Source organism: Rhamphochromis sp. 'chilingali', assembly GCF_963969265.1.
Source record: "Rhamphochromis sp. 'chilingali' genome assembly, chromosome: 2".
NCBI classification, from domain to species: domain Eukaryota; kingdom Metazoa; phylum Chordata; class Actinopteri; order Cichliformes; family Cichlidae; genus Rhamphochromis; species Rhamphochromis sp. 'chilingali'.
The window spans coordinates 58,253,046-58,281,035 of NC_137930.1; the positions used below are offsets into that span (position 1 = coordinate 58,253,046).

Consider the following 27,990-nt stretch of genomic DNA (forward strand, 5'->3'; position numbering starts at 1 on the left):
CGCTGAAGGATATCAGCTCAGGCAGAGGCAGAGAGGAGGACACACGCAGCAGAGGAGCAAAGCGTCGACGACGGAGTGGAGGAAGGGCTCAGCGATGCGGCTGAAAGACCCACCAAAACGGCGAAAATCGCGCAAAAATGCGGCACTGACCGAGGCAGATGACGGGGGATAGACACGGCCCGTGAAATTGGTAAGAACTTAAGAGTAATCATACATTAATAGCTGAAAAAAACGAGCCAGGCGTGTAAAGCAATATGGTGGAAAGAACGACAGATAGGCGCAGTGTTGGTAAAAATGGCTATGGTGTGCTGTTAGCGAAGAAAAAAAGAAAAGGGTCTGCAGAGTTTAAATTGCATGCATTTGTTTTTTAGTTTGTGGATTTTGTATGTTTGTAAGGGCAGTTTTGAGTTAGCTTAGTTTAGATTTTTGAAAGTGTATTTGTTCGCGACCTGTTTGGAGTTATTTCAACCTACGCATTTAAAATTTGCTTTGTCCTTGAAAGGGCAAATGCCCTTGTCTGAATTTGTTCGACAAAACCAGCAAAAATAAGCAAAAGTTTCGTTTTAAAAATGTTGTATCGGGAGCTGATTGATATTAACGCAACAACCTCAAGTACATTTTTGCTTATTTTCACAGTATTCGGTTTTTGAGGTTTTTCATCGAGTTTTAGATGAAAAAAATATTTAAAAATCGATGATTTCTTACATTTTATTAACACAGACCGCTCAGATATAGTTTGTAGCAAGATGTAACAAAGTATTATATACTCATTGCTTATTAATTAAAAATACTTTACATAAATTGTGATAAGTTGCTAAAATGTCCAAAATATGACTATTAACTAAAATCCTTTTATTTTAGACACCATACATAAACAGTACATAACTTGATTGTGAAAATGTAGGTTCTGTACATTATAAAAGCCAAGATATACTTAGAAATACAAAATAGGGTGTTGGCTTTTAACCCTTTGAGGTACTGAAGGGAGAAGTCATTTAAATATTCTCATAAATTTTCTTCTTCAAGTCACTTTACATCTGTAAATCATGTAAAGAAAAAGTTATGCTAGAAAGCTTCACCAAAAGTATGTGAATTTAAGGAAATTCTAAATTCTGTAATAAAATTAAATAAAGACATAAAATCATGTTAATATCTCAGTCTCATGGATGAGGTTGTTGATTTCTAAACATATAAAGGGAAATGCAACACATAATAAAAGCAGATGATATTTAGTCTTTTATGGCATAATACATCTAACTTTGACTATATCGTTAAATCCAACGGATTAGTACCACCCTACACATAACAAAATGTCCTCCTTAAGGTATTCTCTAGTGGATGTTACTGTTTAAGACAAATTTAGTCGTGTTTTGAGTCAACAAAGCACGCAAAGATAAAACAGTTTTACTAAGTAACAACTAAATATGTAAATACTTATTTAGGATTTTTGTAATATGGTAATATGTTAATGAGGTCTTGGATAATCCTAAAATATTGCTTTAAAAAGGTATTAAAACAGATGGCTTGCTTATGACTGGCTTGTATGCCTATGTAAGTTCTGATTTTTTTTAATTGCGACTACTAGAATAATCAAAATAATGTTTTGTTTTTTGCAGGGATTCGGTGTGATGTTTCCCAAATGACGTCAAAGAAGAGCGGAGATTGCTTTGCCTTATCTAAATGGTATGTTTTATATTTGTACCAACCAGGGTATTTTGCGTAGTCTTACCATTCGTTAGTCTTTACTGTTGCATACCTGCAGCCAGTAGGGCGTGCTGTTGTCACAGTTCCTTTCTGAAAAAAGTTTTTTTTGTTTTTTGTTATTTCAAAGGGTTGACATTTAGCCAACGTGAATGGAAGAATTTGAGTGATCCGTACTGCAAGTAGACACTGTAAGTATCATTTTAAGGCAGTTTGAGTGTCTTTAGAAGAATTCTTATAAGCAGTTTGAGCTTTGAACTCTTAAAAAAAGTGCTGAATTATTTAAAAAAAAAAAATCACAATAACAATTAAAAAACAATAACCTTACTAATTTGATTTAAAAAAAAGCAACGTTGTAAAGTCCACATTTATGTTTTTTGCTTGTACATCAGAATCATTATTAGGAAGTACCGCTACGTCTACGCTTCTGAACAAACACAGTTCTGCCCCCTAGTGTATGATGTAACACATAAATTCCAAATGTATAGAAGTGGGCTCACTTACTATGGATGGCAACGTTACGCGGTTATTTCGAAATAATTTTCCCGCCACTTAGAATAAAGTGTACTGCAGACACGTAAGATCACTTCGCACATTTTTATAGCTTACAGCACATTAATATTTAAATTGCTTAATATTAAACTGCTATTGTGTTGTTTTAAGAGAACATCTCTATTTGCAACACGTTGATGATAATTTTACAATTGACTAGCTAACCTGTGACTAATCTTAAGGATTGTTCTTTTCATAACTCTTGTGTCAGATTTTAAACGATGACACCAATTGTAGTACATGGGCAAGAAATGCGTTTCGTGTGTGATCGTAAATTATACTTGAGACAATGTTTTTGTAACAGATGTGTAAACGACAGGCTGTGGAAACTTTAGCACATCATCATTAACGTTTCTGCTTTTAATGCTTTACCACTTAAGAACTTTTGTTGCATCTCATTTGCAGGTGTACTAAAACTTAAAGTGTTAAAAACTGCAATTCAACTCCTCTGGGGCAGAATTGTTAATCATTTATACCTAAAGTGTCACTGAACCTTTTCTTTTCCTCTGAACTTTAGTGTCTGGAAGCAGTTGACAAATTTTGCAAATGCTCCACATTCAATTACATCTTACATTTTAAAATGTTTGATAAATTGGGAAGCAAAATTCAACTTGAAAGTCACTAACTATAACATAAAAATGGTTATAGTCCCTGGATTATTGGAATGAACGGGTCTCGTAGAAGTACTTGGAGCGAAGAATGTGACCATTTTGAATTTTGGAAAATTTCTTGCACAGATGGGTAACAAGTATAAGTAACTAAGAATTTTCTCAAAATGGAAAAAACAGATTATTTCCCATAAATGTTGCCAAACCAATTAAAGTGGCAACCACAATTTGTTCTCCGCACAGAAATTCAAGTCTTTCGGTGTCCTTTTCAGGTGTGATTTTAAAAAAAAAAAAAAAAAAAAAGCATTCATTTATTAATCTCGTCTTCTAATCGTAAGAAGTAACTGTAAAAATCCTAAAATAAATCCACAGGTTAGATATACCCACACACAGAACATAAAGGAAACACTCTCCAGTGAGCAATACAAAGTATTTCATTTGATAGAATAAATTTGAAAAGAAAGAACTGCAATAGTTTTAACTTGCGAAGCTACTTGAGTTACACAGCACATAAATGTACCATACACCAACACCTGAGTGTCTCGACAGTGACTTATAAATTGCCAAGTATTTTTTTATCTGCATTAGATAAATTATAAGTCTGCAAAACGACTAAGAAGATCCTGCCAGCTCTAATTGTCATTCAGTCCAGTACATCTACCATATAATATGTGCTTGTGTGTGTGTGTGTGTGTGTGTATGTATGTATATATATATATATATATATATATATATATATATATATATATATATATATATATATATATATATATATATATATATATATATATGATCTTTTAAAGCACAAAATACTGATTTTACATTAACAACAAAGGTTGAAGTCAGTATGAGTTTAAATATGACCATTTCTCCTCAACCTTTATGTTAAATAACATTATCTTTCAAGTCATTATTGCTATAAAAGTTGGTTTTGTTTTCTCAGAAATGCGTTCCTCACATTCAAATCATTCTCAACTGGAAACAACGAAAATGAGTGTTTGGAAGCCATCTTTGACAGTTAGAATTAGCATTTATAGATTAAAAGGTCCAAGCACTTAAAGCTCATTAAAGCCTGTAAAGCTGGAAATCTTTCTGTGAATATTTTAAATGGGTGTCATTCATTGTTCCTCATCTTTTCTATAGTGGAGACAGAAGACACTGCGGAGAAGATTTCAATTTGTGAAGAAAAAGAAGACAGCTCTGTAAGTTCCTTTTTTTTTTTTTCTTTTTTTTTTTTTTTTTGACCTGATTGCGTTTGTCATGTGCTTTTTGATTGGCAAATTTAAGTTTCAACAGAATATTTACATTTAGATCCAGTTCAACTAGGTTTGCTTTAAGTAGAGTTTGTCCATGTTTTATGACTGACGTTCACTTTTAGTTCTAAGAGGCTAGCAAAAAACAGCTGTGAAAATGAATTAACAAAGGGGAAGTTTGGGACGATAAATTTCATTGTAGGATACACACAACAATTTCATGCGGCTACACGCAATTTTTGGGGATGTTGCCTGTATTGCCTCCTGTAGGCATTTAATAAAAAAGCCATATTTACCTATATACTTAATTTTGCCAAATCTTATAGATTTTCATTGTGCTGAAAACCTGATAGAACAAGACCAATACCAAACCACAGTTACTTGTTGCTGAATAGTGGACAACTGAAAATGACCATAGTTTGAACTGTTGCTTTAACAGTTATTGGATGCTAATGTGTTGTTCATCTGTTGCTCATGTAATTGGTTAGTCTGGTAATTGATGAAGTGGATCATATTTTTCATATAGTAATATTTGCTTACAGACCTGTGTTGTGCTGTTTTACTCCTAATTTGTGTGAACATCAAAGCTGTTGCGTGAATAGATTGCATACGTAACTGATTGATGTGACTTTAGGTGCAACTCTAGACTCATTTTACTCCTGGTGGTCAGTTGAGGAAATGCTTTTCGCAAATTGCTGGAAGACCTATTCAGCCCATATTTCATTGTGCTAATTACTTTAAAACCCACACAATTTTTTTTTTTAAAGCACTACAAAAAAGTACCACAGCCATTAAAGCTTGGGACCAACACAACATTGTCTTGGGTTTCATTGTAAACGTATCAAGAGTTACAAAGTTCAGTTGCGAACCCTATCGAATTTAAATTCGCATTCAGTACATCGCTATGCCATTTTATTACAGTTCACTTACTATTTGTATCCTTTTTAATCAATTCCGCGTTCATAGGAACACTTAACTCTCAAAAAACAAAATACACCTGCACAGTGATCGCTAGCGCAGCTGAAAGCTAGCTACGTATGTTGCTTGACTGGCATAATTGTAATCTAGTTTAGGATACCTGGTTTTAACTGCTGGACATTGCACTGTGGGCTTACAATTCTTCCTTCTTTTTTTTTATCCTATCAAGACCCCATTCAACTGGATATTGCTGAAGTGGAGACTACGTTGTTTAACGTGAAGATGGCAAGTTATTTGGCGGTTAGCCAAATTTTGACAAGATGAAACCTTTTTCTGATTGGACTTTGACATTTGGATTTTTATTTTTTTTTATTTTTTACCTACAACATGGACTCTGGAACACCTTTGCTGGCTATGTAGTGGACTCGTTGAAAAGTTAACATTTGATTTTGGAAAGTCAGCCTTTTGTACATTTGATATTCAAATGTTGTTTTAAATAAAGTATGTGACCTCGTATATTTTTTCCTGGCTTTGTTTCATTAGCAGAGAAATATCAAGGGCACATTTGCAGAAAAAATTTGACAACGTTGAAGTACCTAAAGTCGGAAGTTCGTTTTTGTATTTGTGAATACATACAAAATATCACATTACTTTTCATTGGCTTTGTGTCAATAATTATCAAGGTATGGCCATAGAAATTGAGCTTCAGACTCGAGTTGAAATTTATCAAGTTGATTTATAAGATAAAAGAGAAAGGAGTGATTAAAATTCCCCTTTTTCCATTTAATTAGCCCCACTGGTGAAGCTTAACTAACCCTAAAACACCTGAAAATACACTTCACTTGAAAGCTTTCTGGTCAGAGCCCAAATGGTTTCCAAAGGCTCTCTAAAATGGCTACTGGTCGTCCTTCTTCCTGCCTGCGCAGGAAGTGATGTAATTGGTGCAAAATATATACTTTTACAGCCTCTCAGTATTGTTACCTTTTATCAAAGGGCAAGAAAGGTTTCACTTTGAGGCTTGTGTCCTGGGGCAGAAAATGTATGTAAGTTCATATAAACGAATTTTAAAAACATAATAAAAGGGGAGGGACTTAAACATCACCTGAGTGTGGGGTAAATGGAAATAACGTCAATCAAAGGCAAAGCTTTCAGAGCAGGGAAGGAGCTCTAGATGGCGGCTGAGCCTTGGGAAGGGTGCCATGGGCTTTCGTTAGATCGTTTCTTTTGCCTGTTTTTCGTCCGAGACTGCTCGATTTTTGATGAAATTTTGAGGGCAACGATCGTGCGCTCGTGTTTTTAACGAAAATCTACGCGATTTGTGCCGTTTTAGTGCTGTTTTTTCGAGCCGTAGGAGCAGTCTGCTCCGGCGAAGTGCTCGTCGTTGTTTTCCATACTGGTCTCTGGCAGCCATGGCGCGCCTCCATTTTTAGTGTGCTGCTGCCTCTCCTCTGTCGCTCTCTCAGTAGATGAAGAATGCAAGGGGCCTACGAGCTTTATAGAAACAAGGCTGTTTTTGTAATTTATTAAGTAATTATCTTTACATCTTTATTTTTATTCGAGTCGGAGGCATATTTAAAGTGTTATAGGGCGAACGAGATTCTAATAGTTCATTTATGGACTAGCACCTTTCTCCACGTTGAATTGACATGTTTACACTGTGTCAAGCTTAATTTACTGTTTTTCTTCATGTTTAAATATTATTTTCCTACCGCTTCGTCTGATGACGCAGTTAGAATTAACGGCATGCGGCTCGATCTGTGAACTATATTGAAAGACATTCAAAGGCATTTAACTTATTGTGAGAGCACCTGTCGTTTTTGTGAGGTCTATTTAACCCAGCGATGTAAATAATGATCCTTACTTTCTTCGATTTGTTGCTTTTTTTCCCTGCTCGTGTCGCACCGCCGAGGCTTTAGCTGCCACCTGAGCAAAAGCAATCTTGTGGGACTTGTATGATAGTTCATGCTTCCTCTTAACTTTTTGGCAGTAAATACCAGGACAAAAGCAACATCCATTCAGATTTTCAGGATACAACAATGATGAAGAGTAAAAGTAAAAAACAAGAGGATGAAGGATCGACTCAAAGCAATGCATCAAGGTATGAGCCTTATACTTTTTACCTTTTTTTCGTTTCTGCTTTGATTGTTTACGTTGTCAAGCATGGTTGATCACCTGTGTTAGATATGCGACGTGGTTTTGAAGACGTGCACTAGTGTCTTGAATGACCTTGCTATTGTTTAATAGCCACACCCTGATTTTTTTTTTCCCCCCTTACCATTTCTTACACTCAATACTGAGGTTTCAGGCCTGTGTTATGGATCTTTGCCCACAAGATGCATGTGTTAGACCACTGGGAAAGCCTTTCCTCCTGTATTATTCTGCAAAAAAACTTGTCACAGATGTCTTAATGTCCGTTCGCTATAATGTTATATGACCTTGTCTTGGAGTTAGTACTGCATTGCACCATTTTTTTTTTTTTTTTTTTTTAACTAACGTTGTTGATTTTGGGGTTTTGATTTATTTCTGAAATGGTGCACTGATTTGTCATTGGACACTAATATATACAGTGTTACAACTATTTTATATGTAACATACTTTACCAGACAGTTTCTGGACCTTGCAAGTGCCCACAACTCTCACTTTATGTCAGTCTCTACTTATTTTTATTTTATTCTGTATTTACATTTTTGGCCAAATATTTTAAAGTTTTACCACATCTACCTTTTAATACTGGATTATTTCTGTTTATTAAAAAGCCATTAAAGCTCAGTGGTTGTAAACAGTTTTTGTGTTGTTTTTGTGTTTTGTTTTGTTTACAGCTGCTAAAAGTAAAAAAAGAGGTTATGTCAGTGTTCACATCCTTACATTATGTTACAGAATTTTAACATGTTTTTAATGTGTTATTTTTACTTTCCTGCAAGAGCATTTTCAATTCGAAACTTTTTTCTCTTATCCTCATGTCCACTACATTTAAATGATTATGGGGCTCATTTTATTTTGGGTATATGGATGTAAATGTATTTTTTGAACATGTATATTTTGAATGTTTGAAGCTAAACAGTGGTAATTTTTACTTAAATCTAGCTTTTATTTGTATTTCCTGCTAGGTTGATTGTAAAGGCCTCTGGCCTGGAGTCTGAATACTTTAACACAGTGGCATTTTCTTGCCCTATTGTCCACTTTTATTATTGTGTTTTGTTGATGTCTGCAAGGCCCTGTGGTCCTCAGGTACACCAAATCTTCGTATCAAAATCAGTGGAAACATCTGTTGATCAATAAAGATGTCATCAAATAATCTTGCATGGTTTGAGGATAATGCTGGGGTGACTAGCTGCTCTTTTTCTTCAGGATCTGTTTGTTCTCAGTGCATAAATGCTGTTTTCTAACAGTATAAGAATAACTGCCATGTTGTCAAAGCAAATACTGCGACCTGACCTCAATAGACTGTTTAAAAAAAAAAAAAAAAAAGACACATCAGTTTGCAAGCACCCTCACAGCATTACACTGGCTGTACACTGCAGTTAGGTTACATCACACTTGTAGTCTCTGTGTGTGATCCTGTGGCAGCCATTTTAGTATTTTCCTCTAGTGTGACTGAAACGTGTCCTCTGCAGGGTTGACAGCCTGACTTTGTTAGACAGAGAGCTGAGCACTATGAGCATTCAAACAAAGCAACCAAAATAACAACATGAGGGAAATCTATCCGGTTTGTGTAATTAAATGACATGAAAGTAGTATTTACATACTCTCCTGAGTCACAAAATGGCCCTTGCTTTGTGTACCCAGCTTGCTCACTTACCAGTATTAAAACTCAGCTCAGAACTACACAGAGGAGGAACAGGAAGACCTCAGATGCTAGGGAGACTGCTTGGAGGGCTGTGATAGGCTAGGTGGCCACCTAGCAACACGCCAGCCAGTAATAATTCGAGGACGTCTCTATGACCCGCCCACTCCTGACCTCACTTAAAGCGGAAGAAGCCATCTACTTCCGAGTTTGGTCTTTGAAGGAGCGCAACATGTGTATGCTGTAATAGCGTACTTTCAACCATTTTAATTTATTTTTGCCTTTAGCATAATTCCCATCGTCTAAAAAAGGGCACGAGATGGTTATTATAAGCACTTTCTCCATTTTCAAAATAAAAGTAATGATGCTCATTAGACGTAATGACACCAAATGTTTTTAATGAAAACATTTATGGGACACGATGCCGTTTTCATGGTTTAAAATGTGATCCATTGTAAAAGGCAGTGATTGCTTGAGATTTATGCCCAGCCATGCTGGGCTCTGGTGACGCCTTGTGTCCAAAAAGATAACTGCACACAGAAATCTATCCACTGATAACCCCTGTTTACTGAAACTTCCGGCCAAAACCTATATGTTTACGCACAAGGCTAGTTCATTTGCATCAAAGTTGAAAGCGTCAGAAAAAATATTAATCTGATGAGATGTTTAAAATTCTTATTGCTTTATGCATTAGTTTTATCTCCTTTTGGCTAACGAAATGTCTCTTCTTTTTTATTTTTATTTCATTGAATCCTTATACGTCTTCAGGCCTCTATAAAACTTTCATACAACATAGAAGAACGTAGCTTTATTAAACTGCTCACAGCCCAAGCTTCCCTTAAAACGTTTTAAACTGAAGAAATGTGCACTTGTGGTCAGAGCTTATAGTTTAGGATTTTTTGTAAACCATTTAAATGACTTTCCACAGTAATTTTGCTTGTTTCAGTTTAGCTTTGATTTGTTTCAGTTTTAGTTTCTCTTTTATTGTATGAAGGACCCATGCCACAGGAAAAAACAAGTAAGTGCATTACAATAAAAACTGACAACTTTCTGGAAGCAGTTGACTTTAAGTCTTGTAGACTTCCAAAGTATCAAAGCCTCATCAGCAATATCATGATAACATATTCTTACCAGATTAACTAGTAGTGGTAGTATTTTTGTTAGTTTCCCAACTATATTGACCTTCCTTGTGACCATTCATGTGGTTTTAAGGGATTGCGTTAAAAGATTAGGAGTGAGTGATCAATAAACACTGAACAGTGACCATTCTTACAGATGGCTGCGGTGCTTCTGTAAATTCTTTGGTTGTTTTTAATCTTTTCTACGGATGAAATTCACCTATTTATTGCATTTTCTAATTATATATTTCTTGTGGTAATTCATAGCTTTGCATTATGCCACAAGCATTTAGAGGATGGCAGAGTGGAAAAGACTGATCCTGCTAAATGTGTTTGACCCAGTTTTAATGTATTTTAGTTGTGAAACCAGGTCTGTTCACTGCAGGCCTGTTTAAAATGCCTGTAAGAGGATTTATGAGCCTTGGAGAGAAAGAGGTTATTATAAGATGGTTAGCTGAGTAAGGAACATGGAGCATGATGTAATGAGGCTTCTGCTTCCTCTCGGCCAAGTCACGAATTACTGATGCCATCCAGCTTTTGCAGTTTCGCTGTGCCCTTCATGTGGGGGTGTGCTCTGAAATTTAAGACTTTCTTTTTTATTTACATAAATATTTATTCTTTTTATTGCTGCCACCGACAACTCCTGTTACTGCCATGATGCTGCACATAGCTCTTTGAGCAATAGCCCATCATTGACGGCAAAGTCAAATGAACATATTCTTTTTCCTGTAGCATTTCGGCTTCAGAGGAATCCAACCGCTCTGCGTCGGAGTCGGGAAGTCAGTCAGAGAGCGAACATGGCAGTGAAAGGAGGAGATCGCACAACTCCGAGTCAAACAGCTCCTCAGAGTCAGAGAGTCACTCAGAGTCAGAGAGCGAATCTGCAGAGTCCAAGTCACAGCAAACCGCAGCAGAGGTCAAAGACAAGCCAGTTAGAAAGAAGGAGCGCCTGGCTGATGTGAAGAAGGTAAAGGCCATCGGAGACGTTCTGTGTTCAACCAGATTGTACTTCCTGCCCTCTCGCAGTGGTGATGGAAATGACTTAATTCATGAGCGTGGTAATCTGATCATGAAGGTGTGACATGCAGCAAACTTGGGCTTTAGCTCTTTGCAGTAAAAGCTTTTCTTTATCCAGACTGTCCTTCTATCTGTGTCAGGCTCTTGCTGTGTCCTAGGTCATCGTGATTATGCAATGTTCTCACATTACTCTCCCACAGACGTGATACAGACACTCAGCCATAAAGATTATTTGAATTTTAGGTGGAGCTGGATAAAGGCTATTCTTTAATGATATAAATCCTTGATAAAGGCCATAAAGGGTTACAGTAACAATAAAGAGTCAACAGAACAATTGATGTTCTGAAAAATCCCAGTTAATGTTTAACTCGTGAGCGAAGATTTGCTGCTTTTCTTTTCTCAGCTAATCGTAAACTGAATATATGTGTACACTCGTCGTTCGTCTGACAGAACTATGCATTTTGACGTGTCACAGTGGCTTGTGGATGGTTTGCAGCAATGACGAAATGAGCTGAGGCAAAAATCGACACACTCATCGTTACTTTCAGCCCTGTAGTGCAAGCTTACAACAGCAGAGTAGAAAAGACGACATGTTACATTTACAAAAAGAAATACAGAAAACCCCGTGGCTTTTTTTTTTATAGCATCTGATTGTTTTCTTTCGAAGATGTGGGAAGAACATCCAGACGTGTACGGTGTCCGGCGGTCCAATCGGAGCAGGCAGGAGCCAGCTCGATTAAACATTGGAGCTGGGGTAAGCAGATGTGAATGAGCAGTACTGGTTTGCAGTTATCTGCATTGACATCAGCTGCTATAAACAAGCCATGCACGCCATCTAGTGGATGTTTTGTAGTGTTGGTCTGTTTGACACTTATTCTCTCTGCCAAGGTGGTTATTTTTGGTAGCATTTGCGTGCGTGTTTGCCTGTAGCTTTAAAGATTGCAATGAATTCTGATAAAATTTTATAGAGGTACAAAAGTGGCGTCATGTTAGCGGTACATACAGATTTGCCTTACAGCCACCAAGATCTTTAAGGTCAATTTAACCCTTTATTACCCAAGTTGCATGCAGGCCTAATGAAGTTATGTGGTCATTTTGGCTCATCTTTCAGGCAGCATTTGAATTACCTCTCTAGCCCAGAATGATTGAAAACTTACGGTAATCTGAAGAATGCTTGATAAGATCCATGGTTGAGTTGGGTCTTTTGGGTATTGTTGCCCAGCTGGGCAGGCGGACACCCAAGTTTGTGAATGCGACAACTCGAGAACAAGACAATGTTGGATTTTAAAATTCAAAATACAACAGGACGACCTGCTAAAAATCTTGGACGAGTTTGAATTTTAGTGACCTTGAACTTGAGGACAAAGTTGAAAATCTTGTGAATTTCATAACTCAAGAACGAAGAAAAATTCATACCACACACCTATCAGCTAGTAGGCTGATGGGTAGCACTAGCACAGCAGTGTGTGAATGCCTTGTGTTAGCGTGACACACCTGAATATCCCTGTAAAACTCGTCTTTCTGAAACCGTCCGTTCCCAATTTTCTCTCATTCCAATCAAAATGATTATGTCATATAGGCATATAGGATATGTTTTATGGGGATTGTAAATGTCATGTTGCTGTGGACCTTTGACCTCTTCTTTAAGGTCAAATAAGGTGAAACTTGCATAAAATGTCTTATCTTTAAAACTACGCTTAAAATTCTGCTGCCTTTGTTTGTATTGGCAACGTTTATGAAGTGATTCTGATAAATGAGGATTCTAAATATCACATTTCAAATTTTCATTTGACCTGTGATTTCACGTTTACATTTCACATCTGCTTTTCTTTCAAGTTGACCCCAGAATGTTTTATTTCTTCAAAGAAAGTATTGTTAAGGGAGGGAGAGAATAAGCTGCCTTGGTGGAGGGTTTGCGCTGTCGGGTGCTTCTTGTTATTGAAATGTTTTTCTGCTGGCTGTTCTTGCAGGGCAGCAGTGAGTCTGAGAGCGAAAGCCCCAAAAGGAAAACCTCCCGGGCTAAGAAAAAGGAGTAAGTATAGAGACTGTCAATACCTTATTGAGGACTATAATCTCACCATTATTTCATTTATTTATAATTTGTCAGTACAGCACAATATTGTTTTCAATATTTTTGAATTTTCATGACACGTGCACTGAACTCAACCCATGTTTTTAGAGTTCATGTCAGTTTGTGTCATTCTGCTGCCAGCCTGTGTTCATATTGTGAACCTTATCATTTAAAGCTTATTTTAAAATGGGTATCTGTTTGTCTCAGAATGGGCTCAGTTAGCTTTAGCCAGCCAGCCAGGTGCTGTTCGACATTAAAATCCAATTAGTGGCTTAACCCTGGTTTTAAAAAATTGGGCTGTGATGAACACCCTACGGCCATTATTTTTTCAATTAAAATCGGTAAAATGGCAAAGTCATGGGCGTGGAGGGTGAACTTGTGGCATTTCTTTGTTATAAGAAATATCTGGAAAGATGATGACTCAAATGATGAAGAGGAGGAGGAGGATGCTTCCGACAGTACAGACAGTGAGCAGGAAGAGAAAAAAGTTAGATCCAGACGACTTCCTGCTAGAAGGTAAGAGTGAAGTGAAGCCTGGCCATCAGACAGCTACCCACTGGGCATCTCTAAATCATTTCATATTGTGTGAGCGAGCTGATTGGTTTGACTTTTCTTTGGTTTGAGTAAAAACGTTTTAACACTCCAGCCTGATGAAACTGTGACATGTCCGAACATCTCATTTGTTTTTGCTCAAATTTGCTACAGCTGTGCTCTGTGTGAAATGCTATTGGCTGCTTCAAGCTTTTAGAATCACCTATGAAACAATCAGAAACCAAAAAAAAGTGTGACATGAACGAGCCAGGAATTTTGGTTTAGCGTGTCTAAGTGGATTTTGTCTTTCTTTCTTTTGTTTTTGTGTTTAACTCTGTTTTACAGGCCTCAGGGCAAATCGTCAACAGCCAAAAAGCAGCTCTCTCAGAAGGCGAAGAAGTCCCGGAAACAGGAGTCGTCGGCAGAAGAGGACGACGACGATGACGACGACGACGACGACGATGAGGAAGACACTCCAAAGAGGCAGACGCGACGAAGGGGTGCCACAAAAGTCAAAAGGTGAATTGCTGAACCTAAAGTTAAGGATATTTTCTTAAAAGTAATTTAGAGTTTTCACTATGACCAGTGTTATTAACCCTTTATGAGTGTCCGCACTCATTTCAATGGCAGTAAAATTTTAGCCAAATGAGATGGAGAAATGTATTTTTATTTTGCATATAAAGCCAGATGAGTTACACTTACATATCAGGAATTCAACATATCCCAGAATGCCTTTGCCTTTCATTAATGGGTTTGTAGAAATCAACAAAAAGTGCACACAACAAAATAAAATTATAATCCAGACGCAGGTGCTTTGTCAGCTGTTCATAGCACTTCCAAGAATGGAATATGTGTCGTCAGTCTTGCTGTATGAGCTATGAAGGAAGTGATATTATTTCCTGGGATTTTTTTCCCTCTTTCCTGTAAGTCCTACCGCAGCTATATATATGCATTTTATTTTTATTGATGTATAGCAAGTTTAAATGCTCCAAAACTGGCACTACAGCGTGCAAAAATGTAAAGATAAGTGCTGGTGTTAAAACGGGTTGAAGTCCAGTAACATTTTTACCTCGCATGCACCACCTAATCTTCATCACATCTTTCTGTTGTGCTCTAGTTATAAAGAGGACCAACATGACTTTGAAACGGACTCTGATGACCTGATCGAAATGACAGGTGACGCGTGTGAGGAGCAGCAGGACGACGACAGCGAAACCATCGAGAAAGTAATGGATGCCAGGACTGGCAAAAAAGGAGGTGATACTTTTTCACTCGTCTCATTATTTTTAAACCTATATTCACTCAAATGCTTTCTGTGGAGTCTAAAGGTCAGCGTTGTCTCTTGTAGCCACTGGGGCTTGCACTACTGTGTATGCCGTGGAGGAAAATGGGGACCCGTGCGAAGGCTTTGACCCCGAGAAGGATGAAGGGGAGTCTCATTACCTGATTAAGTGGAAGGGCTGGTCCTACATCCACAACACGTGGGAGAGCATGGACTCTCTGACACAGCAGAAAGTCAAGGGGATGAAGAAACTGGAGAACTTTAAGAAGAAAAATGATGAACTGAACTCATGGTGAAAATCCCGACCCTCGCATTTACACAGAATTTATTTTCAAGTGTGCACCACCCCTGAAATTCACCATCAATTTTGTCCGTGTTTGTAGGTTGAGGAAGGCGTCCCCTGAGGACATTGAATTTCACAACTGCCAGCAAGAGCTCACCTCTGACTTGAACAAGCAGTTTCAGTTTGTGGAGCGTATCATCGGTAAGAAATCATTATGTTCTCGCTTTTGCAGAAAACACCGTTTCGATGTAAGTTGTGGGCAAACTATATTTTTGCGGCGACTGTGGCTCAGGAGGTAGTTGGGGGTTTAATCCCTGGCTGCTCCAGTCTTGGTGGTGCTTGTATGAAAGTGTTTGTGCATGGGTGGATGTATGAATATAAGAATAAGAACTAATTCATTTACCATTAAAATTATTTTTGTTATTAACAGCAACAAAAACAGGAAAGACACCGGGATCCTCTGACTTCCCCTGTAAGTTGCTAAACTTCTTCCCCACCATCTCTGCAACAAGAACAGTTTTAACAATCACCTTTCTAACATTTTTCTCATTCAATGAACAGCTCATAGTCATAAGACTCCATCCTCCAATGAACCAGAGTTCCTGTGCAAGTGGATGGGTCTGCCCTATTCCGAGTGCAGCTGGGAAGATGGAGCTTTGGTTAGAAAGAAGTTTCAGCACTGCATAGACAGCTTCATGAACCGAAACTCCAGCAAAACAGTTCCCTCTAAAGACTGCAAGGTAAGGCTGCAAGGAGTCCTATCAAAGCACAGTTTAATCCGACCCCATGCATTAGGGCGAAACAGTTCAAGGAAAGCATAGGATACTCACACTCATGTGACAAGCGACCAATAGATTTTCAAGCCACATTTGTGACTCCAAAACAGCTGTTCCTGTAACCACAATTAAAACCTTTTGGGAAGCAGCTAGCAGGAATCCTTCCTCAAGCACCTGATCAACAAACTCTGATGTGAAGGAAAGCGAACCTTGTTGTTGTTCAATCCACTCCTGTTTGTTTTACACAACAAAAGTCTGCACTAGGCCTCTAGAAGTTTTATTAAAACATGCAGATGATCTGTCAACATAGTCTGATACACGTTTAACTTATACAGAAAGCTGTATAAGTTAACTGTAAGTTAACGGCAGCCGTCCTATTTTACATGGATTCGATACCTGCAGCAAACAGGGGTGAGTCTAAAGGGGGAATGGGGTGTACTACATCTGATTAATTATAAGGCTTTCATAATATTTTCAGACTAAAAGTTAAATAATATAAAATATTGTATTAATTAAACTGTGTTAATATTTGAAAATATAAAAATAAAAGCTTTTTTTGTAAGCCAATAGAAATGTACTTGGGCTACTTTTTTATACACATCTGATTTTATTGACTTTGACCTTTTGATTGTACTTTAGATTATTTATATATTTTTGCATAAAAAATGTAGAAAAGAATGTTTTCTTTAAAAAATGCAATTTAATATTGCATCTCAATACAATTGAAAAAGGATTAATTTGTTTTATTTATTTATTTTTTGACAGATGTTTGCATTAAAACATTGCAATTTCTGAAATGGAAACCAATGAGAAAAGTATTTCCCATCCAATTAATCAATGGAATAATCAATAGATTACTCGATTACTAAAATAATCAATAGCTGCATACCAAGTGTGCACAGTAGAACGTGGATCCTACTGAGTGCTATGAGTAATTGTTTGTAAAAGCCCAGTAACTACAGGTCTGTCTCTTTGTTTTGTCTCTTTTTAGTTTTACGTGAGCATGTTTTGCTCCTCATAAATGAAGGAGTGTGTTTCTATCATTTCAGGTATTAAAGCAAAGACCAAGATTTGTTGCTCTGAAGAAGCAGCCGTCATATATTGGGGACTCCAACCTTGAACTGAGAGATTATCAGCTGGATGGGTTAAACTGGCTCGCTCACTCCTGGTGCAGGTAAATAAATATAACCAAGGCCGCCCCCTTCCCCTCCAAATAGGATTTTACAAAGCCTGCATAACTATCTTTTTGTCCCCCTCCGTAGGTGCAATAGCGTTATCCTCGCTGATGAGATGGGGCTGGGAAAAACCATCCAGACAATCTCCTTCCTGTCTTACCTGTTTCACCAGCATCAGCTCTATGGGCCCTTTTTACTGGTGGTGCCTCTGTCCACGCTCACTTCCTGGCAGCGGGAGTTCGACACCTGGGCCCCTGACATGAATGTGGTGGTCTACCTTGGCGACGTCATGAGCAGGAAAATAGTAGGTCGAATTCGAATACTTCTGTCCTCCTGCTGGCTCGACAAATAGTTGCATACTTTGAACTGGTGCTTCTGTGTTGTGCAGATCCGTGATTATGAGTGGGTGAACCATCAAACCAAAAGAATCCGTTTCAATGCACTACTAACCACTTATGAGATTCTACTTAAAGACAAGGTAGGCTTCTTCTTTTTTCTTTTTTTAAATGAATGTTTATACTTTGAGATAACTGACGGCATCTTAAAATTTGACTCTAGGGGGTGCTCGGAAACATCAACTGGGCGTTCCTGGGCGTTGATGAAGCTCACAGGCTGAAGAATGATGACTCCCTGCTCTACAAAACATTAATGGAGTTCAGGTCTAATCACAGGCTCCTCATTACCGGCACGCCGCTACAGAACTCGCTCAAAGAGCTCTGGTCACTCTTACACTTCCTCATGCCTGACAAGTACGTCCCGATTCACACTTTGAGCATTCTACTGAACAAAAGCGGGGTAAATGGCATCCTGTGTGACACGAGTGGCATTTCCTATATCTGCTGTGCATCGTAGGTTTGACTCCTGGGAGGATTTTGAGGATGAGCATGGGAAGGGAAGGGAAAACGGCTATCAGAGTCTTCACAAAGTCCTTGAGCCTTTCCTGCTCCGGCGTGTCAAAAAAGATGTGGAAAAATCTCTCCCGGCCAAGGTGGAGCAAATCCTCCGTGTTGAAATGTCCGCACAGCAGAAACAATTTTACAAGTATGACTCTATTTCTTCCTTCTGTAACATTTATTGCTTCTGTCTTTCTTATAAATGCCATTTGTAGCGGCTGCATTTCTCTTCTTCATTAACTTGATTTGTTCCTGAATATTTCCAGGTGGATTTTAACAAGGAATTACAAAGCTCTTGCCAAAGGCACCAGAGGCAGCTCCAGCGGCTTCCTGAACATCGTAATGGAGCTTAAAAAGTGCTGCAACCATAGTTTCCTCATAAAACAGCCCGAGGATGGAGACGCTGAAACGCAACAGGAACACCTGCAGGTATATCTCAGTGTGAACCCGATTTAGCTCCGAGCGTCACCCCAGGATAGCTCTGCTAAAAGAGACTAGCTGCAGTTTAACACAGGAAGAAAACACGGCTCTTCCCGCTCACTGATATTTTGCTTTGACTTTTGTGCCTTCTAGGCTCTGGTGAGGGGCAGTGGGAAGCTGGTACTGTTGGACAAGCTGCTGACCAGGCTCAGAGAAAGAGGCAACAGGGTCCTAATCTTCTCCCAGATGGTCAGGATGTTGGACATTCTGGCTGAATACCTGTCTAAGAAACGATATCCGTTTCAGGTAAGATTTGAAAAAAAAAAAATAGAAGGCTAATGTTAGATTTCACTAAGGATTGATTGGTGTGGTTATTCAGGCTGTGGTGTTCAGTTTTGTGATTTCTCCAGGGTTAGGAGGGCAGTGATGCACCTCCTGTGATGTGCAATTTCTTGTTTGATAAGTTGTTAGAGATCAGGAGGACCTGACGGAATATAAATAAGTATTTTCATAACCTTCACCATACATTTGGTGCTGTCGCCTTGCCTCCTGTTCATGATAACAACGCCACCATCAGTGGGAACATCAGTGAATAGAGGCCTCAGGCTTTGACTGTTGCTTTTATTGGTGTTTACAGCGAAAGCGCCTTTGGGGATGGCTGCACTGGGCAGATTAGACTCGGCATCAGATGTCAGTGTTGTTGCACGCATACTTCTCCCGGCCTTAGAGTTCATGTGTTTATTTATATCAACAAGTTATTTTCTACCGAAGACCAGACGGACTCCTGCAAGTCACTCGACTCGGGTTGTTTTTGCTTACAGTCTTAGTCTTAGGCTGCTGTGGTCAGTTTAAACATATAGATCAGTGCAATGCGTGGCATGTAAGGACGAGTAATGCAGTGGTTGGCGGGAAAATCTTCAAAGGGTAAATTTCTCTTCGCTTGTCTCCTCTTCAGCGGCTCGACGGCTCCATAAAGGGAGAAATCCGAAAACAAGCACTTGACCACTTTAACGCAGAAGGCTCAGAGGTATGTAAATAAAAGAGTTTCAGTTTTTATTCTAATCTTTTAACAACGTAGAATACACTTACAGCAATTTCTTTATTATTGGCTCAACTGCTGACCAAATCGATGACCAAATGTTTGGGGCATAAGGCACGTGGGCTCTAATGCCCTTAATAGCAGAGTCCTGGCCAGCTGGACCATTTCCTGCATGTCCTCACGTTTCCTGGGCTGCTCTTTATTGCACACACAGAATATGGCAAATTTGGTGAAGGGTATAGTTTATAAATTATACAGTAAGGCCCAAATAGCGCCATTAGTTAGTTTCCAGTTGCTCACATAATCGTTTCTGTTGTTTTTCTTTGTTTTGTAGGACTTCTGCTTCCTTTTATCCACCAGAGCTGGAGGTTTAGGTATTAACTTGGCCTCAGCAGACACCGTCGTCATCTTTGACTCTGACTGGAACCCTCAGAACGACCTGCAGGCGCAGGCGAGGGCTCACAGGATTGGTCAAAAGAAACAGGTAATCTTAACGCTCAGGTTCACGTCTGTAATCGTAGGTGTGCTTTGTAACTAGTGAGATTGTTGTATAAAAATGTATCTGCGCTCTTCCCTCGTAGGTGAATATATACAGACTTGTCACGAAGGGAACAGTGGAGGAGGACATTATCGAGAGGGCGAAGAAGAAGATGGTTTTGGACCATCTTGTCATTCAGAGAATGGACACGACTGGTCGAACTGTTCTGGACAGCAACTCAGGAAACACAAAGTAAGACTTTGAGAGTTTAGCAGTGAAGGTTTTAGGGGATGTGGACGTTCTTTGTGTGATTAACACTTTTAATTTGTTTTAACAGTTCAAACCCGTTCAATAAAGAAGAACTGACCGCTATTCTCAAGTTTGGTGCAGAAGATCTTTTCAAAGAGGCTGAAGGCGAGGAGTCTGAACCACAGGTATCAAAATGGGTGAATAAGCTCGTGTGTGCTTAAAATAGTTTTCACATATTTGGGAGTTAAAACAGACGATCTTTGTTTCTATAGGAAATGGACATTGATGAGATTTTGAGGTTGGCCGAAACCAGAGAAAGTGATCAAGGCTCAAGTGCTACAGATGAACTTCTGTCGCAGTTTAAGGTATCTGCAAGCTGTTACGGCATCCTCAAAGACCAACCCAATTTAATTAATTTTTTTATAAAATACTGATCAAAAGTGTCTCTTTTCTTTCTCTCGCATCGATGTGTCAATGCAGGTGGCCAATTTCTCCAGTATGGAAGAGAGCACTCCAGAGTTCGAGGAGAAGCCCATTCCAGAATGGGATGACATAATTCCCGAGGAGCAACGTCGCAAAATTGAAGAGGAGGCGAAGCAGCGGGAGATGGAGGACATCTTCATGCTGCCTCGAAGCAGAAGCTCTAATAAGCGGGTAGGAAAGGTTATTTGTGAAAGCAGCACTGGTCTCTGTTTCATATTGCATACATATACTAGAAAGAGATGAATGACAGCATCTACCTAACAAGCTTAAGCCTTGAAAGCTTGCAAGACTATGAAATTGTTAACTTCCACAAGACAATTGAATCTCCCACACTGCATGGCCAAATGGAAGAGCCCTCTCATTACTCATCCAGCCTCCATGAGGGCCTATGAATAGTGAACATACAAAGTTAATCAGTTTGGTCTTATTAAAAGTTCAGCTGAAGTTTATTGAAGCAAGATGCCCCTCTCCTGGGTGTTGATGTGAGGTGGAGGTTAAGCTTTCAGGCTTTGCATAGTGCTTTTCCCACTGAGTACCTCCCAGCTGATGCAGTGTAGCATTGATCGAAAAGAAAAGCTGGAATTGATGTAATGTTCATTTGAGTGACTATAAGAGAGACAGGTGTGAAAATGCAAGGGGCATGGGGTATTGAAGGTGGATGAGTTTAAATACCTGGGGTCAGCCATCCAAAGCAGCAGACAGTGCTCGAGTGAGTTGAAGAAAATTGTTGAAGTTGAAGATTCCAGGCAGGGTGGAGATGAGTGATAGAAGGAAACCAGCAAGGCTATAAAGTGTGGTTTAGAGATGGTGGCACTGACAAAAAGACCGGAGGCTTAGCTGGAGAGGCAAAGAGTTCATTGTCCAGGACAGGATTAGGAACGAGTACATGAGAGGAAGCTGGAGCTGCCAAGCAGGAGTAACACAGGAAGACCTCAGAAAAGATTCAAGGATGTAGTGAAGGAGAACATGAAGGGGGTTGGTGTGACAGAAGAAGATGTTAGGGATAGGGTGAGATGGAGGCAGGTGATCTCCTGTGGTGATCCTTAAAGGGAGCAGCTGAAAGAGTAATAATGATGACAGTTTTCGATTGTCTGGTTTTAGACTTTGCGTTGGCTTTATGTCGACATTTTCTTTGCATTATGTTTTGCATTTCCATTATTTTTCCTGCATCACCCTTAATTGTATGAACCCATAGCCTCGTGACTGAGTATATATTATGGATTATGTCACTATTACACATAAGAGTTACAGAAAACTGGAAAAAAAAAAGGCAGCTGCTCAATATGTGGCTTTTTTGGCTTTCAGGCTCAGGCCAATGACAGTGACAGTGATGTGGGCTCCAAACTGAAGCACCGTTCATCAGGCTCTGAAAGTGAGACCGATGACAGCGATGATGACAAGAAGCCAAAGAAGCGAGGAAGGCCAAGAGCTCGCAAAAACAACGTGGAGGGTTTCACTGACGCGGAGATTCGCAGGTAAAACTTGTCCCGTGTGTTGTTTTTCTTATTGTTCTTAAAGTGACATTCGGTTTTCTTTGAAAGCATCTTTTCGTCAGCACAATAAAAACGTATTCATAATCTCATCATCAGGTTCATCAAGGCATACAAGAAGTTTGGATGTCCACTTGAAAGGTAAGCCTATTGTCACAGATGTTAAGGTAGCAGTGAGCAGATTTTTTTTTAATTTATTTATTTATGTTTAAATTCTGCATATTTATTTATTTATTTATTTATTTTTGTGTGTCCAGGTTGGAAGCCATTGCCCGAGACTCTGAACTGGTGGACAAATCCATCGCAGACCTGAAGAGGCTCGGTGAACTGATTCATTCTAGCTGCGTGACTGCAGTGCAGGAGCACGAGGAGCACCTTAAAGAGAACCCAGTCGAAGGTATGTCGCTTTTAGTCATTTAGCTAATAAAGAAACCGGTTTTTGAGTGGCAAAAATGAGGAAGCAGCATCATTATTATTATTATTATTCCAGCTAAAGGTCCTGGGAAGCGACGAGGAATTAATATCAAGATCTCAGGAGTGCAAGTCAATGCAAAGTCCATCATTCAGCACGAGGAAGAGTTCGAGCCGCTGCACAAAGTTGTGCCCTCCAACCCAGCTGAGAGAAATAAGTAAGATATCACTGTAGAAATAAGAAGGAACACAGTGTCTTGTATCATGTTGAAGATTTGATGTTCTGTTGTGGATTAAAACTACCAACACTTTGCTTCTGCCAGGTTTAAGCTGACGTGCAGGGTGAAAGTGGCTCACTTTGATGTAGACTGGGATCTGCAGGATGACATTCAGCTCTTGCTCGGCATCTACGAGCACGGCTTTGGCAACTGGGATCTGATCAAGACTGATTCTGACCTTAAACTCGCCGATAAGGCAAGCGTTACATGCTTACTTTTACTGCTAAGCTGAAAAGTAGAGCTTCAGTGTAGAAGACAGCAAAAATTACACAAGCACACGATGTAAAATAGTTTTATTATAAGCATTTAAAGAAAAATGGCTTGATGGAGCTATTGTAAAAGCTTTCGAAAAAGCTGTTTTAAGTTCTTTCCAGTTTTATTTCTGTCTTCATATTCACTGCACTCCTTATGAATATATAAAATTGACAGATTAATTAAAGAGTCTAACAATAAAATCTGTCTGTACAGATTCTTCCAGATGATCCAAGCAAGAAGCCTCAGGCCAAGCAGCTGCAGGCGAGGGCAGAGTATCTTCTCAAGCTGCTTAAAAAAGAACAAGACAGCACAGATCAGGCTAAAACCGGGGAGGAGGTGTGCTACTATTAATCACTGAGTATCTCATTAAATTGGATTTGCATGTACACAAAGGGACTTTCGGTACCTCAGCCTCACTCGTTGTCTTTTCCTTCAAGGTCAAAGTGAAGAAGAGGAAGCCCCGGGTGAAGAAGGAGAACAAGATTCTTAAAGACGAGCAGGGAAACGACATCTCTTCCCCTCGCCTGTCAGACAACCCGTCAGAAGAGGGCGAGGTCAAGGTCGGTCAGACTGAATTCTACTTCTTTATGGATGTTAGAGGCTGCGTGTGGACGCAGGCCTGCCTGCAGTACATGTAATGGTAGTAAAAGTAAATAAATAATGACTAATGACCTGCTGTTATATGTTTTTAATCAGGAGGATGGAACAGAAAAGTCCACTGTGAAGAAGAGACAGAAGAAAAAGGACAACAAAGAGAACAAAGAAAAACAGGGAACTCCCAAAAAGGAAAAGGATGGGGACAAAGAAAAGAAGGGTGCCAAGCCCAGAAAAGAAAAGGTATTTCAGAGACGCTGATAACCTGAATTTAAGTGCCTTCCTCACATTTACACAGGCTAAATCGGACAGGATTTGTGCTTTAACGTGCAGCTGAAGAACGTTTTGATGTCTGCTCTTTCAGGCTAAAGGAGCCAAAGGGAAGAAGACTCAAGGTCCAGTTCATATTACAGCTGGATCTGAACCAATTCCCATTGAAGAAAAGGAGGACGATGAACTTGACCAGGAGACTTTCAGTATTGTGAGTTTCTTCTTAGCTCTTGTGAACAAATCACATTTCTGCATTTATTTTTTGAATGCCCGAGAACAAAGCATTGCATTAATCATTGTCTGTGTGTTTGTAGTGTAAGGAACGCATGAGGCCTGTGAAAAAGGCCCTAAAGCAACTGGACAAACCAGATGAGGGTCTAAGCGACCAGGAGCAGCTCCAGCACACACGCACATGCCTACTGAAGATTGGAGACCGCATCACAGAGTGCCTTAAAGCTTACAGTGATCCCGAACACGTCAAAATATGGCGAAGGTGAGAAATTAAAATGGGAATTTTCTGTGTGTAACTGAACATGACGATTGTCTCTTGAATTCTGCTGATCGTTTATTTATTTATTTATGTTATTTTTTGGGGGGGGGGGTTGGACAGAAATCTCTGGATTTTCGTGTCCAAGTTTACAGAGTTTGGTGCAAGGAAGCTACACAAGCTTTACAAAATGGCACAGAAGAAGCGATCGCATGAGGAAGAGGTGAGCAGCTGTTTGGGGTTAAACCTGACCTGTTATACTGTGGCTAAGCAGCGCTGAAATTATCCTGTGACATTTGCAGAAGGAGCAGAAGAAGAAGGAGGACGTTTCAGGGAGAGTAAAGTCATTCAGGCCAGAGCCGTCTGGTTCCAGTCGAGACTCCACGGGGACTCAGCCGTCCTCCAGATCTGCATCGCACTCCACTCAGCCAGGACCCCACGGACACCACAGAGAACCGTACAACGCTAACAAGCGGCACTTTAGCAACGACGGTACGTGTGTTTGATGATTATTCAAAGGGAGAAAAATCAGACATCGGTCGGTTAATGTCAGCTTGCTTGTGTTTTTTTTTTTCTTTTTTCTTTTTTTTTTACAGATCGAGGAGACTGGCAAAGGGACCGTAAATACAGCTACCCAGGTAACAGCAACTCATCGTGGCAGGGAGATCGGCATCATCCCTATGACCCTCATCGCTATAAGGACCACTACGGTGATCGACGGCCGCACGGAGACCCCTACCGCAGCTCGGGCGGTTACCGCAACAACTCCTCTCCTCGAAAAAGACCATACGAGCAGTACAGCAACGACCGGGACCACAGGGGTCACCGACCCTACTATGACAGGTGAGTTTACGTGAATATGGTGACCTTCAGAGGCTAGTAGATTAGCCAGAAACTATACTCAAGTAAAAATGTTTTCACTTTGTTGAAAGGGCGACCGTGGCTCAGGGGGTTGGGAATCGCATCTGTAACCGGAAGGTCGCCGGTTTGATCCCTGGGCTCTCTGTCCTGGTCGTTGTGTCCTTGGGCAAGACACTTTACCCTACTTGCCTACTGGTGTTGGCCAGAGGGGCCGATGACGCGATATGGCAGCCTCGCTTCTGTCAGTCTGCCCCAGGGCAGCTGTGGCTACAACTGTAGCTTGCCTCCACCAGTGTGTGAATGTGAGAGTGAATGAATAGTGGTATTGTAAAGCTCTTTGGGTGCCTTGAAAAGCGCTATATAAATCCAATCCATTATTATTATTATTATTACTTCAGGTTTTGAATACAAAAATGAGGTGGCACCAAATATTCCTCTATTCAGGAAAAACCAGAATAATTAACAAACAACAGGAGGAAATGGGAAAAGCGTCAGGCTCGATGGTAACACCAACATCTGTGAAGGGATGTCTAGTATCAGGTGACTTATTTAGGCTCATTAGGAGATAATGGGGTAACATTTTAGAGAGAGCTCTCTGTTTAATGCAGGCGTGTTCACTGTGCGTAATAAGCTCTTTTCTCACCTAAGTTACAGAGATGTTAGCTCCATTATTATTACTGGAACGAATTTATTTTTAGTGATAAATAAATTCGATTAATACTATACTAAATCACAACACAGTTGCCTCAAGGTGCTTAATATTTTAAGGTAAAGACCCTACAATACTACACTGTAAGGAGAACCATTGTTTCTTTAATTTAACGACCTTTCAACTATATTTCAGGCATCCAGACCCCAAAAGAAGACGTCCTGATGATTTCCGCCCTAACTACCACCAGGGAAGAGACGGTCCTCTTCAGGATTTCAGGAGGATGCCGGACCACAGGCCTGCAGGTCCTTCAGGGCCAGATCATTACAACAGGCCGTTCCACCCTGAAAAACCTCCTCCACTTCTAGACCCTCGTTCCCCGCAGGCTCAGAAGTCGCCACAGGACTCCCGCTCTCCACTGGAGAGGCCCGGAGAGCTGAATGCCATGGCAGATCCGAACTGGAACAACAGGAAAACTTAAGTCTGCCCAGAGCAGGCTGAAAAAACTCATTTAAGCGTTTAGTCCAGGGTCAAAGCCACATGCTGCTGCTGATGGACAAGTCTGGACTGGCCAAAACATAAGCTCACAGTTGAAAAGGGAATCAACACGTACCCTCTTTACCAGCAAAACCAAACTATTTTTTGCTCTTCCCCGCCCCCGACAGTGACTGTGGCTCTGAATTTGTGCCGTGAAGGAAGAACTTTGTTTTCTGTCGTAAAGATGGAAAAACAAAGAACCTAAAACATGCAACTTTATTTAAACGAACTCATCAGTTAATCACGGAAAGACTGAGTGGCGCGCTCATGGATGCTTAGTCCCATGGACTATTATTATATAAAGAAAATTTAGGATACAAGAACTAAATCTCCATGATCTCCATCCTAAAAGTGCCTGAAGGTGTTTTGGCCTTTTTGAATGGTAAATGTATGGGATAATTCCCAAAGGAACCATGACATGAACTTTTATTTTTGCGTTTAGCTTTAAGTGCAAATGATGTCATAAGAAGGTTTCCGTACGATAGAATGTGTACCGTGTTCTCACCTGCACCTTCAAAATGTTTTGTGTCGAACATGTAGCCGAACAGAACCATGGGGGTTTCAACATGCAGGTTAAAATGAGATCTGTTGACACTTAAATGACGAAACAAGCCAAGTTGTTTCTTCTACAAGCGCAGCGATGGTTTTTAACAAAGTCACACTTCTCACGTGTTTAAAAAGGAAAAAAAAAATCATTGTGTAGTAGTATAAATCATTGAAATCCTCCTGCTCTGTTGACTTTAACCACTTTACTGTTAGTAGGTCCGATGAATCGAAAGCTTTGGAAGCAGTATTTATTGCAACAACTTGTACGAAAGTTTATAACACTACGACTTCAATCGATCCCTGATTATCAGTATTACGATGGTTAAATACTCAGTTATTTCTGGGGTGGGGGGGGAATTAAGCGACATAAGCTTCTTCTTCTTTTTTCTCCTCTCTGTACTTAATCGTTTGGCAATATTTTTGTTCTTGAATTATAATTAGGAAGTTGCTGTTGAAATTTCTTTGTGTTTATTGTCTTTAGTCACTTTTCCTGTGCCAAATCTGACCCTGTCCACCCCCATTTTTCTTTTTTTTTTCCCTACCTTTTTCTTTGCTTCTCCGTTTGTGCCTTATTTACGTCTGTATTATCAAACTGTATATCAGCTCACGAACAATACGGAGGGCTCACGCAGGCACATTTTTAAGTACAAAATTGTAATTCTTTGCAAACTGGTGAAGGGACCCACTCTGGTAATTTGTGTGCTTTTTCCAAAAGAGTTAATGATTTGAGAAATATTTAAACAAGAATGTAAAGGAAAATCAAGCGTCTTCTGTCCAGGGGTACTTAACCGATTTGTTACAGTGAGCAGCCAGCCCATGTTTTCTTCCACATCAAGCAAGCTACAGTTCCTGTATCATATGTTCTTTAAGAAAGTCTAAATAATTTATATTTGTGACAAAAAAACCACTCTTAGTGAGAAATGTGTTGTACATATGTTTGGACATATGTAATAAACTTTGTTACACAATGACTTTCATCTC

General features: G+C 39.6%; 2 protein-coding genes across 4 annotated transcripts in view; one reads left to right on the forward strand and one right to left on the reverse strand.

Annotated features, from left to right (window-relative positions):
- Window positions 1-27,980, forward strand: chd2 (chromodomain helicase DNA binding protein 2). Of its 3 annotated transcripts, XM_080875964.1 has the most exons (42): window positions 1-190; window positions 1,617-1,683; window positions 1,832-1,892; window positions 4,005-4,063; window positions 5,262-7,130; window positions 10,667-10,901; window positions 11,619-11,705; window positions 12,922-12,983; window positions 13,422-13,538; window positions 13,899-14,072; window positions 14,671-14,810; window positions 14,902-15,127; window positions 15,219-15,319; window positions 15,549-15,590; window positions 15,680-15,858; window positions 16,944-17,068; window positions 17,157-17,373; window positions 17,458-17,547; window positions 17,628-17,818; window positions 17,922-18,110; window positions 18,229-18,391; window positions 18,536-18,688; window positions 19,338-19,409; window positions 19,756-19,905; window positions 20,003-20,151; window positions 20,237-20,333; window positions 20,421-20,513; window positions 20,629-20,802; window positions 21,937-22,106; window positions 22,221-22,262; window positions 22,379-22,518; window positions 22,612-22,750; window positions 22,856-23,006; window positions 23,279-23,401; window positions 23,503-23,625; window positions 23,762-23,902; window positions 24,024-24,140; window positions 24,244-24,422; window positions 24,540-24,639; window positions 24,719-24,908; window positions 25,013-25,259; window positions 26,122-27,980. In XM_080875964.1, the coding sequence occupies exons 5-42, from the start codon at window positions 7,069-7,071 to the stop codon at window positions 26,405-26,407; spliced, it is 5,436 nt and encodes a 1,811-aa protein (XP_080732090.1). In that variant the 5' UTR covers window positions 1-190; window positions 1,617-1,683; window positions 1,832-1,892; window positions 4,005-4,063; window positions 5,262-7,068; the 3' UTR covers window positions 26,408-27,980. The 3 variants fall into 3 exon arrangements, with proteins under 3 accessions (XP_080732090.1, XP_080732091.1, XP_080732092.1); XM_080875965.1 differs by lacking the exon at window positions 13,422-13,538; XM_080875966.1 differs by lacking the exon at window positions 10,667-10,901 and having other exon boundaries at window positions 2-190.
- The window catches only part of LOC308392031 (uncharacterized protein), a 297,183-nt gene that overhangs the window by 146,075 nt on the left and 123,118 nt on the right, over window positions 1-27,990 (reverse strand). The gene's annotated exons all lie outside the window — the stretch shown is intronic.